The sequence below is a fragment of the Siniperca chuatsi genome, linkage group LG14 (genome assembly GCF_020085105.1).
Source record: "Siniperca chuatsi isolate FFG_IHB_CAS linkage group LG14, ASM2008510v1, whole genome shotgun sequence".
Taxonomy (NCBI): domain Eukaryota; kingdom Metazoa; phylum Chordata; class Actinopteri; order Centrarchiformes; family Sinipercidae; genus Siniperca; species Siniperca chuatsi.
This window is the reverse complement of record NC_058055.1, coordinates 3,447,112-3,465,788: the sequence shown is the minus strand read 5'-3', so window position 1 is coordinate 3,465,788 and position 18,677 is coordinate 3,447,112. Positions and strand designations below refer to the sequence as shown.

Genomic DNA, 18,677 nt, shown 5'->3' with positions numbered 1-18,677 from the left:
GATGTGGGGTTTAGGGATTGGAAGGCTAATTAGCATTACGAAAATGTGTTATAGGCTGCGTATCTAGGTTCACATTATATTAAAATCAGTTACAGGAGTTTTGTATTCCTCAAATGACTTTCAAGAGTTATTTGAACTCAACTCCTTATTGTAAAAGTGGCAGAAATTTGCATTAGTTGGAAAGTGATGACCTACACGAATGACCAACTTTGAGAAAGTTTTGTATAATGCCAAAACAACCACTAAATCACATGAAACACAACATAAGATCTTTAATAATTTGCATGTAACTCGTGAAATATGTAGTAAATATGATGATTTATGTTCTCCAGTGTGCCAAAAGTGCAAAAACAACGTGGTACTTATTTTAATTTAATGTGATCGTGTTCATTGATCACAACATGCTGGTCTTCTGTTCAAACAGAGATTGAGAAATTTCATTGGATTAAAATAGCAATGGATCCTAAACAATGGATCCTTGGTGTTAACTCCTTGATCAAAAATGCAAAATTGCTTAGCATCGTGTTGTATGCTGCACTCCTTTCAATTCTGTATGTTTGGCTTGATGTATATCCGCCTACTTTATCAGTGTGGTATGAAAAATCAAAATGAAAAAATGAATATTTCCTCCCAAGAGATTATCCCATGTATTACATTAAGGTTAGGGACTTTCGATGAGTTTGTGTAAGACTGCTCTCCCCTCAGCTCACAAAGCTTTTCCTCTTACTGTAAATATGGTTTCATTTTTCTCCCATTTGTTTCCGTTTTTTATGCTCTTTTTGTAAAAAAAAAAAAAAAAAAGCACGACATTGACTTTGGAAGCAAATACAAGCTTGATTTCAAATGTAAAAGTTGATTTAGTTTTCATGTCACTCAGTGTTCACAGCGAGTCTTAAATCTCCTGCTCCCCCTCCTCCTTCTCTCCTCATGAATTTTGGGGAATTAATGTGTGCAGGAAGAGAGAGGGAGGGAGGGAGGGAGGAGGCAGGGACAAAGGCAGAAAGAGAGGATGGTGAGGGAAGAAGGGGGGGGGTGGCTGATATCGTCAGAGGCCTGGCAGTGCGCAGGCTCTGTGTGAGCTGGGCTGGCTGCCTATTGATTGGAAAACAACGGGTTGTGGGAGGACAGATAAGGGTGGCTGTGGGCTAACGGGTGAGGGAAGGGATACAGACCAAAGCTCAGACCACGCTGCCATCTTTACCTCCCTGATTTTTTCTCTCTTTCACCCTGGAATGAATGTAACTGCTGCTGCTGCTCATCGGTAGGTTTTCAGCGGAGGGAGGCTTAGGCACAGATTCCTTGTCCGAGAAGATCCTGCCTACACACCAAGCCATAACAACAGCGGCACATCTACTGCAGGTACTGTCTTCCTCCTGTGCCTGTCATCCTGCTGTTCATTCTTCCAGTCCTGACCTTTCCGGGGTTCCTCGCTGTGCATCCTCTTTCCACCATTCTTGCCTTGTAACCATGGTTTCCTCCATCTCTCCTTCCTCTCTCCTCGCTGCTCTTCTCTCCCTCCCCCACTCTCCTCTTTTTTCTCCCTCTGATGAGCTGATGACATGCATTTGCTTGATTTCCATTTTTGCTATGGCCGCCTGAAAATGGATTTGAAGGGGAATCCAATTCAGTTATATTTACGTGGGACAAAATCAGAATGATTTAACAGGTATTTATATTAATACAAATATGGTTACATTCCTGCATGGAGTCACAAATTAGAAAAAAATGCTTTAAAAATCTGCAATGAAATTGGTGTTCAATCGTGTAGTTGAGATCATCACTCCCACAGTGAAATGGGCTGAGTGAAAAGGCTCCATTGGATTAAATGACCTCTGATTAGCTCTTGTGATTGGCTCTTTTCATACCTGCATGCTTGTGGAGCAGGGAGACACACCTGAGACCACCACCACTCTCTGTGAAGGTCACATACAAAAAAGGCTGACACACATCCTCAACACACACTATGCAGACATTCAATACCTGCACATCTCAAACACCTCCACACCATCTATACTGCTCTCAGCTCTAATGTGGATGCTGAGATTTCATAGCTTCCTTTTGCTGGAACAATATTCCAGAGTTTTCCACGTCCATTTCGCCCATCTAACCCAGCAGTAAACAGAAAGGCTACAGCATGACTGGAAAGTGCTATTAGGAAATTGAATTTGTGATTTTTCACCCTGCCAAATTGTCAAGCAACAGTGCATCAGTGCTCCCTGCGAAGAGTCCCTGTGGCAAGGTTAGAGTCAGCTACTAATTTTCTATGTCCAAGTTCCTTTAAGTAGACCAAATGACCTTAATTGGATCTACTGAAAGACGCAAGTTGTCAGTCACTGTCACATAAAGGGGATGATTAATTTCTCTGCTGCGAGGATTTATTCAACATGGAGTCATTAGAAATAAGTGTTAAGCCAAAGACGAAGCAGATGCAATTAAAATAAACACAAACAAACGACACACCAGTACAGAGAGAAGATGAGATCCTGAAAAACAATATCCGGATGTTGACAGAGCAGCACTTTGCTGAGTGGTGTGATGAGGAGGAAGAGGCTTGCACAAGCTTGTTTTTAAATGGACTCCTCTGTGCTCACCCTCTTACGCCAGGCCACGGTCCAGAAAAGGAGGAAATATAGGCCTCACTACTGTAATTACTCTGCGTCAACCTGACTGAGGCACAACTTCTCTTCAATGTCTGGCTGCAGGAGAATGAATGCTGCTTCTTTTTGCAGGTTTACACTCTTTCATTTCTTCTGTTTTATGAAATAATTTAGAATTACTGATGGCCCCGCCATTTTGAGCTCAAAGGAAGTGTTTCAGGACATTATTTTATACAGTCAAGTAAAACTGACCATCAGCATTTTCTACAGTTACTGTGAGCTGCTTACTGTGTATTCAATTTCTGTGAATTTGTTCAATTCTACAAGGAAGCTGAACTACGTATCAAAACCTTAAGCAAAGAATCATCACTTAGGGGTAGGGCAGTTTCGAAACAAGGAATACTCTTACTTATAATATTTGATGTGCACATGGTTAACACGTCCCAAAAAAAACAAGAGACATTCCCAAACCATGTGATAATATGTCCCAGTAGAGCCACTGGAGCACAACTCACACTATGGAGATGCCAACAATTTCATTTGGTAGAAAATCAGGAGTAGAATGTGCTCTGTGAACATATTTATAATGCGCCAGTTGATGGTCTGTGTCTCTGGAAGAAAGGCTAATGTTTTTTCAAACTGTTTCAGTTAATTGAAGTTTTAAATTGTAGTAAATAAGTCCTCGTCCCAAACGTTCCCAAGTGTTAATTGTTTGTAAGAAAAGTTCAGCAAGAAATATATATATACAGTTTGCACTGGTAATTGAATCTGCCGTGGCACATGTGCACAGCGAAGAACAAAGAAGGACCTGGCAAATCAAAATCATTTTTATAGAGGTCACCTCATATCTGAGACCGTATGAACTCTTTCTTCCCTCCACTGTGGGAAAGAGGCTTTCCACCAGTTAATTAACTAGAATTATTGAACAGAAGGAACTGAGAATCATGTCTTTGTAGGGACTTCATATCTTTCTGTGAACAAACTGATAGTAAATTGCACCAAATTTAGCTTGAAGGGAACATTTGAATATACCACATCTTGTAATCACCAAGGTTTAACTTTATGGTGCGCCTTATTTGACAAGCTTAAGCAAATGCACAGGGGATGCATTCAAATTAAAATAAAAGACCAAACATGCGACTTGAAATTTGCAGCTCCCAGGCCTCCTGATTCCTTGACTCTTTGTAAGTTGCTACATTTAGGTTTCTTACCTTTCCAAATATATTTTGAAGTACTTTTCTGAAGTCTGTCCCAGAAGTGCTGTGTGGGGTGATGTGCTGTAGAAATGTATCCATCCACCATTATAATCATCTGACACAATTTAGTGAAGGATACATTTTTACACCCATATGTATTTAACAACAACACCCTTAAAGAAGAACCCTTGGCCAGCACAAAAAATAGCCTTACTAATATAATCTATTGTGTACTTTGACAAATGTTCCTATAATTTCATGTCCCTGAATCAGTCATCAGTTAATTCCCAGTAGAGGTACTTAATTAACTGTGGTTTACCAGTAAAGCCAACTGGTTGGTTCCCTTTGGGACCTGGTCCCCTTCTGGCACATCTACCTCTATCTTTTCTTTGTCTAGACAACATGGTGCCATTCCACATGAGGTGAGGCAGACATGAGTTAGGAGACGCCAGATAAATCCTTCTGGGATATTGGTAGATCTAACAGATGGGGCAGATGCTTTGTCTGATCTGGTCTTTCCATTTAAACACATTTGCTGCAGCAGTGGCCTTGCCTCATTAAAGGAATGCTGATGAAACTTAAAAAATCTGTTTTACAAGCCGTGCTGATTTAGCAAACTCAATGCATTAAACACTATATCACCACCACTCTGTTTGTGCAGGGCTCACAGATTAACAGACAGGGGACACCATGGAAGCCCCTCTTGTGTGTTTGGATGAGGAGTTTGAGGACCTACGGCCCTGCCGCATGGATGAGCTGGACCACCCAGTGCTAAACCACTCCTCTTACTCCACCACCACCACCGTCCCTCTGGCCTCCATCACCCGTGAGGACTTCTCTGAGCTGGAGAACTTCTCTGAGATGATGAGCTTTAAGTCGATGGAGGACCTGGTCAACGAGTTTGACGAGAAGCTCAATGTCTGCTTCCACAATTACAACACCAAGACGGAGGGTCTGGCGCCCATACGCAACCAGTCACACAACCAGGAGGATGAGGAGAGGCTGCAGGACGAAGAGTGAGTGACCACAGTCACATATAGTTTTACAAAGTGTTCAAAGCACAAGATCTACTTAGTGGAAATTTTCTGGGGCTTTCAGCCTTATGGCATTCATCAGTTAATATCAAGCCTGCGATGTACACAATAGAGGTTTTAATGGGTCTGATACAGTTGAGTCTTCTAAGGGGCATACCAGGACTGGCACTTATAGTTCATCAAAAAGCATCTGCATCAGTATTTTTGGGTTAAAATAATAGAAATAACTTGACATTCCAAACAGCATCTGACAACAATGTTAACATACAAAAAGATGATTTTAGATTTTTTAGCTCTTTAGCTCCATTGCTCTGCAGACTACAGATAACTTGTGTTTACTGTATTTCTATTGGACTATTTGAACTTTTCAGCAAAATGCCTAAATCAGTGGGCTGTGTGATGCACCCTGCTCTGCCATCAGGAACATAATAAAATGATAGAAATTACCACAAATATAGTGACAGCATAAAATGCCAGACTCTCAGCACACATAAAACAAAACCTCTTCCTCCAGCCCTTTATATTACACACCAGCTTACTTATTATGCTGCCATTACTGCCATTCACAACAAGGCCAGAACAGTGGCTCAGCAGCGCAGCACGTCACACATGACAAAAGCCAAAATATTTCTACACCGGTCAATCAGCAGCATGACCCCACCCTCAGCTCCACAGTCGGGCCGCGTGCTGAATTATTCAATGTGCATTGTTGTACGCCTCAGTTAGCTTTGGCTCTGTTGGTCTGTCTCTCCACCAGCTGACTGCCAGATCCTCCTCTTTTTGCTAGCAGGCTCTGAGGCGGAAACACACACGTCCTCACATACGAATTGTGCTAAAAATAGTCAGACTGTAGGTGTAACAGGAGAGATGGAAATGATTTTTCAAACAAATATTAAATTGCTGTTAAAAATGACTCTGTATCGCTGAATAGAGCTTTGACTGATTATTGAGCACACAACACAGGGCCGTGGGTGGATGTGAGTTCTACAGTACTACACTAATCTGCATGTTATGACCAAGACACAAGCCGAATGCCATACACTGATTTGTTGTGGCACAGATAAGGAAACCAGTAGAGCTATACGCTGGTCAAACATAACAACCGTCCCATTTTGTCTCATTGTTCCTCTTTTCATAACAGTTATTGCAAGTAACATTCCGTGCTGTGATTTTAAATCAAGTGAGTCTCGTTCACTAGATATTTATTCACCTTAGTGTCAAACACAGAATACTCTTAGTGCACGATTCTGTTCGTAACACTGAGCACCTTATGTTGCGTTATGGCATGTAGGAGAAATATCTCTTTTCAGTGAAGAGTGTAGTCGGACTTAAAGTGACTCATTTAAATCCGGAGAGTCTTACAGACCCACAGAAATAATCGTCAACGATGTAAATCTGCTCTTTGGTTGAAAACTGTCTGTCGCACAGTTTGGCCTAATCCCTGCAGTTGCCTGATTATAAACGCAGATATAAATCTGCGAGTCCGACAAGCTGATGGAGATGTAGAATATCAAACAGAATGATTTCAATTCAGTGTCTGCAGGCCAACAAACACAGCAGAACAGCTTTGTAACATGGAGTTCCAGTTCCTGCTGGCCAGACGACCAAACCGCGTCCTTGTGTTATGCATGCACTATGTGCTGTTCATGTGTCGTTGTGGTTTCCACTGTGGTTATTACTGATTAGATTTTTTTTTTTTAATTTTAATGAGGTGAGTTTTATTTCATTTAAAGTGTTCAGATTAATTTAAAGGAAAGGGAAAAGTTTGACATTTGGGGAAATAGACTTAGTTAGATAAGAAGACCAATTTCATTATTGTCCTTTACACAGTGTACGAAGCTACAGCCAGCAGCCTGTTAGCTTAGCTTGGCATAAAGACTGGAAACAGGGGGAACAGCTAGCCTGCCTTTGTACCTTTGTACAAACACTCTTGCACAACCCCCTGTAAAACCACAACCTTTCATTTTTACACTTCACTTTCTGTATGGAGTAAACAGACAAGATACAGTGAGCCTTACAGGTGCTGGTAAGCAGATGTTTTTACCTTTGGACAGAGCTAAGCTAGCTGTTTCCCTATTTCCAGTCTTTATGCTAAGCTAAGCTAACTGGCTGCTGGCTGTAGCTTCACATTAAGCTTACAGACACAAGAATGGTATCAATCTTCTCATCCATCTCTTGGCATACTCAAACTATCAAACTATTGCTATAAAGTTCAGTTCAATTCTAGCTCACTATTTTATTAGAGATGGTATTTTTTGTCTTCAAGATGTAATGATAGAGGATTAGAGCAGCTATTTTGTATGTGTTAGCTACTGTGATTGTTTATTACAAACAAATTCTTTTTCTGTGTATTAATTTCAGTTGGTATATCCTTGACCAGCGTAAACTGGGTATTATGCTTGAAAAAACTCACCAGCAGTTCAAGTTTATTTTTATTGCACTGTTTCATAAAAAAGAAAAAATTAAAACACAATGGTGTTGTCTAGTTTATTTCACTTTCAGGAAAATATTTCAAAATTCTTAGCACAAAATTAATTCTCTGATGGGGAACATTTATTTTCCATATTATATTCCATTTTATTTGCATTCTAGTCCATGACAACACTTTTTATCGCTTAGTTTTCATTTTAGGATCAAGTGTACTGAAACTTTGACCCTGTTTATGTGCTTGTGCATGCAGCCAAGGCATACAGGCATGGCTGGTGAGGTAAGCTGTGAGCTGAATGGTGTCCACTGTGTGTCCGGGTGTGGGCAGTGCCACTGGGAGCGGGGCCGCAGGTCTGAGCCAACCTCTGAGTGGAGGAGGAAAAAACACAAAGGAGACTTCTCTCCCAGTTTTATGCCATTCCTCCTCAGACAGACTTCCACCGGGTTGCAGTCAGAGACCACTGGCACAATGATGTGAGAAGCTTTATCTAAACCTCTGATAAGGATACCTTTTGCTGAGTAGTAAGCTGTGTTTTTTTTCTGTTGTGCATTGTTCCTCTGCAGCCTCCAGCATTGACCACCATCACTGACTTGCCACATATAAATATTGACTGAGTTGCAGGCTGCTGAAGACAGGGCTGTGTAGACTGCCTTGTAACCAGGGAGCTAAAACAACTCCAAACTGTAGTTTATTGCTGTTATATAACTGTCTAACCACATGTAACACGTGTGTGGATACCCCAGCTTAAAACAGTAGACAGCCTTTAGAGCTAAGGCCAAAATTAGTGTTTTGATGCTTGTTATTGATATTTTTGTGGTATAAAAGTGGCCCTTGCTTACATGTGTGCATGCATGTGTCTCTGTGTTGTTTTGCAGTGTGTGGGATGCTCTAACTGACAACTACATCTCCACCTGGGACAACCCCAATTCAGAGGGACTCAACGGCAATCTTTCTGACCAGGAGGTACATGTCACTCCACATCTTTCTATTGGTTTAGATCTGGAAAATGTAATTTGCTTTTTGATTTTGGAAAGATGAATTGAATTGAGTTTCTATAACCCTTGACTACATGTATAGTAAACATGATTTTCTTTAGCTGACAAAGGTAACATGTTTTAAAATATCTTTCTTATTTAAATTTACTTCCCTATTCCTGTTCTGACTTTATTATCTTGTATTTGGTTTACATTTACTTCCCATGTCTTTAAGAGTAGCTTAGTACCATTGCTACAAAACCATATGAATGTTATTTGAATCAACATCCTGTACAGTGTGGTATTATGTGGGTGGTATGAAGCTATGTGTCAGAAGCGTTAATCATGAATTCTGCGATCTATTGTAATCTTTATTTACCCATTTTATGCTCAAATGAGCAGAGTTTTATTAAATCTGCTAAGAGGCCTGACCCAGAAAACATGCTCACAACCCCAGAAAATTGCTCTCACAGTCACTTCTCCCATATTTCCCTTCTTTTTTGCAGATAAAGAGGGATATGTAGTACTTATCAGTCTATCTACTGGCTACAAATGGTTGAATAAATGTTGATTAATGTCTGTCCCACTAGTTTATATAGGAATATATGATTCTGTTTTTATGGTTTAAGATATCTGTAAAAGTATCAGTGCAGTGTCTCATTATTTTTCATTTTGGTGCTAAACTGAGTAGCTAACTGGTTTATTCTTTCTTTCTTTCTTAATCTCATGCTGACACTTGAGGCCATGCTTGACCAACCTTGACTGGTCTGCCATTCAGCAGAGGTCTCCCTCTTCCTCCCCTCTCTTAATTGGCTGTCACATACAACTGCAGGCACTTAGCAGTCTAGGCCATGTTTGGGCTGGTCACCCCAGAGGGAGAGGGTTGTTGTGAAAATGCACCATGGTGCTGATATTCAGCTAGATCTGCCTTCAGTCGAGTTGTTGGTATGCTTTCTACGTTAAAAGTACCAGAACCACAAAATACATCTGCTTGCCGTGTGACATGGATTTTCCAGCTACATTCCTGTCAAATGGCAAATCTTTCATGAACTGCCTGAGTATTATAGCAGTAGAGACAAGCCCTGCGGATATTCAAATAAGAGTCAACAGCCACACTAGCAGCTCTGTGTGGCTGTACTTTGGCACAGCAATGCTTTGAGCTAATTGCTAACACCAGCATGCTATCATGCCCACAATGACAATGTTACCAATGTCTGAACCAAATTTCATGGCAATCCATCCGGTACCTGATGAGACATTTCACACAAGACCACAAAGGCCAACCTCATGGTGGCGCTAGAGAAATTGCCAGGCATTTACCAAAGTCATTAGGCTACATCGTCTGGGAACCATGAATGTCTGTACAAAATCAGTCTGGACAGACAGACCAACATTGCCATCCCTAGAGCCAGTGTCAGGGATTTCTTCACGTTACAACGAACTTCACTATCAAAACTGTATAAAAGTCAAATATTGCCAATAAATACGGTATAAGCTATTAAAACACTTTTACAAATGGAATAGTAAAACGTTTTTTTTAAAAAAGTGATACAAAATCATGTAACCTTTCAAATATTTCAGCATGAGTCTTTCAAATGAGAGCAGAATGACCTCTCTTTCCCAAACACTGATCGAGTTCTTCTGGAAACGTATTGTGGATTTAGTTTATTATTTCAATGCAGGTGGCAGTTTTTGACTCGTTAGCCTCCTTTTCTTAGTAAGACGTACTGTAGAAGCCATTTGTTTGTTATTTGGTTCTCATGTTTCGTCTCACATTCTGCAGATACACGAAAAAGAAGAAGAGGAGATGAATGAGAAGAATGACAATGCCAGTTGTCTGAATGAAGAGCCGCTCATCACAGCCGATCAGGTGTGTGTGTGTGTGTGTGTGTGTGTGTGTGTGTGTGTGTTTAAGATCAAACAGCAGTTTGTCTGTGTCCTGTTTTTGATACTGAGAAAAAAAAAGCAGGGTGTAACATGAGACTCATCTCAGAACGGCCCTCAATGGTGCCTGGGCAGTGCAATGCTCCTGAGTTTGTAATATTGCAAAAATGACTGAAGAAACTCAAGTCAGAATCAGAGACCACCCCTACATTCAGCATAACAGAATGAGACTGAAAACAGTACAGGACCAAGAACAGGCCCTGTGGAACCCCAGAGATAACTTTTGCATTGCTAGATGAGGTATTCCCATTTAGATAGCTCATTGTCTTCCACCCAGGTAATGTTTACATGGATTAACAATGTGGATATGTGTGTATGTATTACCTTTGAAGTTCCAAATGATGTGTTTGCGCAGTCTTCTTTTGCATGCATAGTGTTTTGGGAGAGGCTCTTTATCATGCCAGATAAAACCCTGCTGCTACAGGAGTTTAGACAGACGCCTGCTGAAATCCAAGTCTGTCTCTGCAGTAAACTGCTGTAGCCTGTGCAGACATCAATAATGGATTTAAGTATGTACACTTATAAAGGAGGCTTTTGGCATGTTAGTGGCCACACTCTACTGACAAATGGACAGTTATGGATGTGTGTGTACTTGGCCCTGCCTCCTAATCTCTTTCCTGTCCATCCACCCGTCTCTCTCTCTCTCTCTCTCTCTCTCTCTCTCTCTCTCTCTCTCTCTCTCTCTCTCTCTCTCTCTTCAAGGTCATTGAGGAGATAGTCGAAATGATGGAGAACTCTCCGGATCCTGGCGAAACTGAGGAGGAGGATGAAGAGGAGAGCAGCCATTGCTCCTCCAGGACCAACCCCTCCCTGCTGGAGGAGATCAGGCAGCTGTCACAGGCCTCCAACAACAACTGCTCCTATGAAGGTAAAATACTCCATGTTACTGTTTTATTAATAAATGCAACTTCCTAACAGACACACGGGGAGCAGTTGTTAAGAGTAATTTGTTCACTGCTCCTGTTCAGGATTTTCTCAGCTGGTCTGGGAAGTCAACAGGCTACATTCCTGTCAAAACATTGCTCCTCGTAGACTTGCTTATGTAAAAGTAAATCTTTTCTGACCAAAGAAACTGCTTAGTTTGCCATCAGGGTGATCAGTCTTCATAATGGCACTACCCTTTAGGTTACAATTAATATTTCTCCTTGAAGCATGTCGCTAAACACCATTAAAATACCAAGGGTGAGACTCCCCTCAAATGAGCCCTTGCCATCGGCTGGACATGAAAAATATCATCATCCCTATTTATAGAAGATCCAACATGGAGGCCAGTAATGATAAGTGCATGGACAAGGCGTCAAGGTTTGTCACAGACAAACATGCACCAACTGCAATATACTGTATATCCATCTTATTTAACAAGTTGTTTACTCTCATATTCACTCTTCACATCTTATTTTTGGGTAGAGACTGGAGAGATATGCGTCAGTAGTCATGTTCACTTCAGCCAACCGAGTCACCAGGACGCCCCCACGTGACAGATTTTGATTTAGTAATCCACATGGTTAGATTAGTCATTTCAGTCCATAGGTAGAGTTCAAGAGGACAAGGTGTTCTCTGCCATAAGGCACCCCATTGTGAACATATTGGAGAGCCATGTGGTTCCTCTGTCAGTCGCATTCATTTGTCCTGACCACTGTGGGAATGGGAGCTGAACACGTGTGAAGCAGAGCATCTTTTGGCTCACACAGCTGTGTAAATAAATTGATTTGTCCAATTTTTTGGTGTGTACCATCACTGTTAGCGTTTGTTTTTAATCCACATTTTAAGTACGTAACTGTGGCTTATACAGGTGGGTTTTAGCTTTTACTCCAATGGTTTTATGTTTGTTTGGTTTGGTTTTTTTGGCTTCTTTCTCTATGTTTAACCATTCCCTGAAATTCTTGTTGTGCACCTGTGACGCACGTTGTGCCTCTGGTTTTGAAAGGTGCTATAGAAATTGCTTACATACTTGACGACAGCGGCGGATGGCCGCCCACCATTGAGTCTGGTTCGGTCCAAGGTTTTTTCCCCTTAAAGGAAGTTTTTTCTTGCCACTGTCGCCAAATGCTTGCTCATGGTGGGATTTGTTGGGTTTCTGTAAATAATATTATAAAGAGTTCGGTGTAGACCTGCTCTATAGGAAAAATGCAATGAGATAACTTCTGCTATGAATTGGCGCTATATAAATAAAATTGAACTGAATTGAACTGAATATAAGATCAAATGAGCTATGGGGAAATTTTCAGAGGGAAAGGACAAGAGATGAATAAAAATGCAACAAATAAAAAATGTTGCTGATTACAAATATGTAGTTCTCATTGTAACACACAACAGGCTTAATTTATTTATTTATTTAATTTTGTCTGATAAGCAGCTGGATAGACTCATAAATCATCAACACTGTAGGGCAGTAATAAAGACTGTAGGATTAGATTGTCTGTATATTGTATACTCTGTTCTGTTTATGAATTGTAAATTGATAATAATGATACAAGTTCAGATTTGGAAAGAACTTAACTGACATGAGTTTAATTATATGGGAAAAAAAATCTGCAAAATTGTCATCATTACATAATGTCTGTGGTTCTGGGGTCTGGGCTCCTCCAAGGGGTCACAAGATGAATCGAAGGGGTTGTGAGATGATTATTGGAGAAACAAGAAAAAACTACATTTGGCTACATAAAATGATGATGAACTTTTTCTCTAATCTTTGTCTTTTCCTTATGAAACACTGTATACTTGTACCTCTCCAGGCCTCTAAAAATCATTCAAATGAAACAATCTGCAAAGGGAAAATCACTGTGATTGAACTGCATACAATTCATGTACATACATGACAAAGATGCTGCTTTCTCTTAAAGGGTCACAAGCAACAAGGAGTTTGGAACCACCACTGACAATGTGAAAAAGCCATAAGGGATCAGTTGTTAACATCTTGAATGAATGAATGATATTGCCACAGTGTCACAGAAACCAAATAGTGTTACAATAAAGTTCGATTCGGGACAGTTTTTGAGTTTGTTGAGTCCTGCTTGAGTCTGATTAACTTTTGCTCTTTTGCTCAAACAGTAAAATAGTAACTTTTAGCTCCACTGATTGTGCTCATATTCACACAGTCTGTATATGTTTCAGCATTCTGTCTGAACCTAGGGGTAAGAAACGATACTTTTACACAAAATGAAACCAACTGTCCCTCTCTCCCCCTTCATCTGTTCTGCAGGCCTGAGCCTGATGCCCAGCTCAGCACTGGTCGAGCTGTTGCACCGGGTGGAGGCCGCCATCCGCGAGTACTCAGAGGAGCTGGTCAGCCAGCTAGCTCGGCGTGAGGAGCTGGAGTTTGAGAAAGAGGTGAAGAACACGTTCATCACGGCTCTGATGGAGGTGCAGAACAGGCAGAAGGAGCAACGAGACAGTAGCAAACGCAGACGCCGGGACAAGGCCCTGAGCCTGCAGGGGGGAGGGACGGCATCTGTGAACGGAGGGAATACAGGCTCCATGGGCCACACAGAGAAGACAGGGAGTATGCCTGTCAAGGTGAGAAGCAGGGAGGGGGAGGGGGGTGGCCTTGTGTGCTTCACACACCTTTAAGTACATTATATGAGTGTGTGTGTGTGTGTGTGTGTGTGTGTGTGTGTGTGTGTGTGCGTGCATTCATCATGTATCTACGCCGCAGTTAATTAAGTCACAATGGGCCAGATTTACAAAGAAAATAGTTCTGCACAAATGTGCGCTGCGGTTTGCGACCGCATACCTGTGTGTATTCAGCGCTGAATGCACAGATGGAGATGGTGCTGATATGGATGTTAATACAGAGGTAAATACAGCCAAACACACACTTATACTGTAGCTTATGTCTTAACAAAATAAAGAAAGGTTTAGCTGCAGTCTCTTATGATTATCCTGATGGTCAAGTTCCAATTCAAGAATGTATCACATCTGAAGTAAATCTGGCCCAACATATATTTAGCCTCCATTGGGTTTTCCTATAAATGTGAAACTTTCATGTTTAATCCTTCCAGTATAAATGAGAGAAAGGTGAAGCCACAGTGCCTTACAGCTCTCCCTCCTCCTTCCCCCTGCCTGTTAGCATAATGGATCCCAGGTCCATTAGCCTCTAAAGTATCTTCCAGGAAAGATCCTAAAGTGGAAGTGACCCGTCATCTGCATACAGTAACAGTCCAGTCCAGTCTACCCCTGTCCAGTAACAGAGAAACAGCCTAATTGATTTTTCCTTCCATGCAATGCAGCAGCAGTGTTTTTATCTGGTGACTGCTGGGTACCTGAGGCTGCATTACTGAAGTAGTATGAATGTACAGATGGCTTAATGATGCAGATGCAATATAAACAATAAAGCTAATCGTATTTCTCCATGATGTCATGGTTTGTGTGAGATGCTGAAAAGTCTGTGTTGTACTTTATCAAAAAAAAATACAGTTTGATCAAGGAACTGATGATGAGTAGCTTGTAATAATCGTCTGTATGTGTGTGTGTGTGTGTTTGGTGTGTGTGTCCTGCAGCGTTTCAGCATGGAGGGACTGTCTAACATCCTGCAGACAGGCATCAGACAGACATTTGGAAGCACAGGGAATGAGAAACAGGTAAGGTCAAAGGTCAAATATTTTAAAAAAAGGTGTGACATAGCTCTGCTTAGCTAGAAATCTTGCTGGTCAAACGCAAACATAACTGTCACATGGTGAAATAGACGATAGACATTGGACCGCAGTATTTCCCAGCAGTCACTGCATATGATATGATGAAAAAAACAACGTCCACACGCTTCTAGGTCATGGGCCCTGGCTGCATAGTTCCGCCTCTGCCTCAGTCCTTTGCACAATTGAGGTCATACACAGGGATGATCAGCCTACTCTATGTAATTTGATCGCTGTTGATAGTGGAAGCAGTATGCCATGGTACACTGCAAGAAATGAATTCAGCATTTTGTGTTTCTCAGCTGATCATAGTTGAAAATGTAGGTCTGTTTTGCTCCAGTTTTTAAAAGCATTGCTGGATGTAAACAAACCTTTTTACAGCATTAGAAAACAGTTCTGAGTAATATATAGTATAGTAGGTAGTGTATTAAAATATCTGTCAATAAGTTTGGGAGTGAACTTTGGTGTTGGGGTTACCCTTGTGTTTACATTGAGATCACGGATTGTGCTTTTAACCTCTCAGTGTTAAAGGCTTAATTGTTTGCAATGTGTACAGACTGACAGTCCATTGACTTTTAAAGGGATGGTTCAACATTTTGGGAAATACACTTACTTGCTTTATTGCCAAGAGTTAGCTGAGAGGATTGATAGCACTCTCGTGTCTGTACACTGCACATGAAGCTCCAACCAGCTGCTGGTTAGCTAAGCTAACCTCTCTCAGAAGAGAGATGATAATGGACAGATCCAGCTATGTTTCCCCCTGTTTCCAGTCTTTAAGCTAAGCTAACCATCTCCTGGTTCCGGCTTCATAATGAACAGACAGCTTGGTATGAGAGTGGTATCAATCTTTTCATCTAACTCTTGGCAGGAAAGCGAATACGTGTATTTCCCAAAATATTAAGTTCTCAGGTTAAATGATGTGTCAACAGCAGTGAGAGAAAGCTGCCTCAGCTTAGCTAGCACATACAAATATCTGATCATTACATGTTAGCTTGAATGTTACATATCGCAGTTAGGTATTAAACCCTCAGAACCTCGACTCTGTTTTCAGTATCTAAACACAGTTATTCCATATGAGAAGAAAGGCATCCCTCCATCCATTGACGACCTGCAGATGCTCACAAATAGTAAGTAGGCTGGCCAACCGAGAACATTTGTATCAAAGGCAAATAATAATTACTGGCTTGTTGAGTTGGTACAATTTTAATTTCTTCTACCCAGTTCTTTATGCCATGAAGGAGGACAGTGAGAAGGTGCCTACACTGCTAACTGACTACATATTGAAAGGTAAACACAACGACACAAGTTTGAATGAAAAGTCAGTGTTTTATAAAGTTTCAACAACCAAATGGGTTTAAGTGCTTTTGGTGAACTGAACAAAACCCTATTCTTCTACTGACTTGTATAGCTTAACATACAGTACAGGGGAAGACAAGAGAATTAAACAAACACAGTCACAACAGTGAAGATTATAGCATGTTCTTTGATCTGAATATTGTTTAGTAAATTCAGTTATTGCGAAATTGAACTTCCTCATTTTGCTACAAGAATCACTACATTAAAGTAACTTCATTATATCTTATTCCGTAGAGACTTAACATTATTATCCCCTGTTGTTCCTCTCTAGTCTTGTGTCCTACCTAAAGCACCGCCAGGCCAGGGGCCACAGTGTGACAGAGAATTCTTCCCCCGAGGGCTTTTCCGACCCTCCTCGCCTCTGGCCCAAGCTGCATGACCTCTCCTCTTTTACCATTATCAACCATGGATCCTCACCATCGACATTATTGTATTCACCTCAACTATGACTACTGCCTTTTGCTGAGCTCACCTTCTCCCTTCCTGCACATTAAGCTCAGGCCAGACCCAAAATGGCCGCCATCTGAATTGTTAAACAAGTGGGACAGCCAATCCCACATTTAATGGACTTCACTAATGGAGCATGACATGCTACTAAATATCACAACACCACTTTGGTCCAGGGATACAACTTTATCATTGCTTTCTCTTCCTTGATTTCTTTACTTTACAGTTTCTTTTTTACTTTGTTTCCTCTAACAGAATTTCAATGTTGCCAAGTGTTGACGCTTAACATAAACTGACCTCTTAACCACTGGGTTCTGTAGATTGTTTTATTCTTTGATTCATAAGGACTATACTGTAAAATAAATGAAATGCCATACTGCATCCACAAGTGATCATCTCCCTGTATTGTTTCAGATGAAATACAAAAGCCATGCACCTTTTTCTGCCAACTTAGTACTGTAGTTCCATGTGAATGAAAAGAAACACATGACTATTACGGGTGCAGTGCATTACAAAGCTTTTTTTCTTTTTCTTTTTGCATCACTATCTGAATATCCAGTGTTCTTCTGACTTTTTTGAAATTTCTTTTAATTTGTATCTAAATATTTGATATAAACTCTGTTGCTGATTTTCTACTTTTATTTACTGTGTCATCAGAGTGACAGGCTTCCGTGCATTCCACCCTGTTCAGCCACGTGGAGATATATCATCCCCCGATGAGATGAGCTCATTTCAATAAAGGCGTGCATATTTGCATATTAGCATATTTATGACTTTGCACCATGTAGGTGAATGTTACATCGCTGATCGCAAATTCTAATAAACATTCTACCCTAACAGTTGCTTCTTTCTGTCTTTCCCTTTTGAATTCAGCAGGTAACAGGATCAATGCTGATAAACTGTGGAGGTGTGGGCAAGGTTAACTCATCACAAAATTGAATTCATCACCCTCACCCATACACACATTTGTCATTGTCTCAGGGCAACAATGTGCCGTATGAGTAGAAAAACACCAAAAAAATGTGATTTCTGTAGAACAATTTTTAGGCGAAAAGAAACAACATATGCATTAGAAAGGTTGTATTTTAACATATAGATGGTCTCTTGATTAGTAATTCAGTATTTTCTTCAAATATAATCAAAGATCTACTACAGGCATGTTTTAAGACATATAGAAAGACTCCCTTTTGAATAATTATTTGTGTCGGATGTGGTTTTTAACACAAAAAAGTTTAATTACCTAATTAAAAATTCCTAAAAATACATTTGCCCCCCCATCACTGAAAAATCCAGAATGCATATATGGTTCATTACAAAAGCTGCTGGACACAAGAGGTCTCCTCCTTCACTGAAAAGTCCGCTCTCAGTGTATGCGCAGTGGAGGCTTCAAGTTTCCACATCACACTTGTGTAAGTTGCATACTGGACCATGATTGGCTTCCAAACTAGTTGTGATGTCACAAAATGCTGCTGGAACATCAGGTGTTAAACAGAGTTAAGGTAAACACAGAGAAACTTTCCCCCTTCAACACATGAATATGAAATCAGGCTTCTAGTGTCAAACTCTGCACATACATCATTCTGCACAGTGAAGCCTGAACATCACAGTGAGGGAACTATAAGCAAAACACTCCTTCATGTGGAACCTCAGGAAGCAGTTGCGTTTGGTCGTGAAACAGAGATGAGCATCATATTTTCTGTAGTCAGCCTGTGCAAAAAATATAATATAGCTACATGTTAATATCTCAGATTACTCACTTACATCCTACACTTCTCAAAATGCTGTTTGTCAAATTGCAAATATGGGTCATTCTTGGTTTCAGGAATATCTAATTCTATAAGGAGCCAGACTGAGAGGTTTCTGTGTGTTGGCTCTGGTGTGATGAAACCTTCACAACTGCCTCTCAAACCTGATTGGTGGGTCCATTCTCCCTCGCTGTCACTGCTCTGAAGCTCACTGTCCTCAGCAGGAAAAGACCAGATTCACTCGATCAGGTTCAGGTTTCGAGCATGAAATGTCCACGTGTCCATTATTGTCAGTGAGTATGAGTAGATAATAAAAACACTGACC

At 40.8% G+C, this 18,677-nt stretch overlaps 1 protein-coding gene across 2 annotated transcripts; it reads left to right on the top strand.

The window, feature by feature from the left end:
* The first annotated feature begins 1,060 nt into the window (after positions 1–1,060).
* fez1 (fasciculation and elongation protein zeta 1 (zygin I)) lies at positions 1,061–17,444 on the top strand. Of its 2 annotated transcripts, none has more exons than XM_044222045.1 (10): positions 1,061–1,359; positions 4,455–4,809; positions 8,131–8,218; positions 10,013–10,099; positions 10,876–11,041; positions 13,376–13,689; positions 14,673–14,753; positions 15,856–15,931; positions 16,026–16,091; positions 16,432–17,444. In XM_044222045.1, the coding sequence occupies exons 2-10, from the start codon at positions 4,484–4,486 to the stop codon at positions 16,446–16,448; spliced, it is 1,221 nt and encodes a 406-aa protein (XP_044077980.1). In that variant the 5' UTR covers positions 1,061–1,359; positions 4,455–4,483; the 3' UTR covers positions 16,449–17,444. The 2 variants fall into 2 exon arrangements, with proteins under 2 accessions (XP_044077980.1, XP_044077981.1); XM_044222046.1 differs by lacking the exon at positions 1,061–1,359 and adding an exon at positions 7,508–7,728 and having other exon boundaries at positions 4,670–4,809.
* The last annotated feature ends 1,233 nt before the right edge of the window (positions 17,445–18,677 follow it).

Bases quoted from the DNA above. Each gene is read 5' to 3' on its own strand.
- fez1 (XM_044222045.1), top strand. From the start codon at position 4,484: ATGGAAGCCCCTCTTGTGTGTTTGGATGAGGAGTTTGAGGACCTACGG. The intron at 11,042-13,375 runs GTAAAATACTCC...TCTGTTCTGCAG, and splicing joins CAACAACTGCTCCTATGAAG to GCCTGAGCCTGATGCCCAGC. The intron at 15,932-16,025 runs GTAAGTAGGCTG...TCTTCTACCCAG, and splicing joins CCTGCAGATGCTCACAAATA to TTCTTTATGCCATGAAGGAG.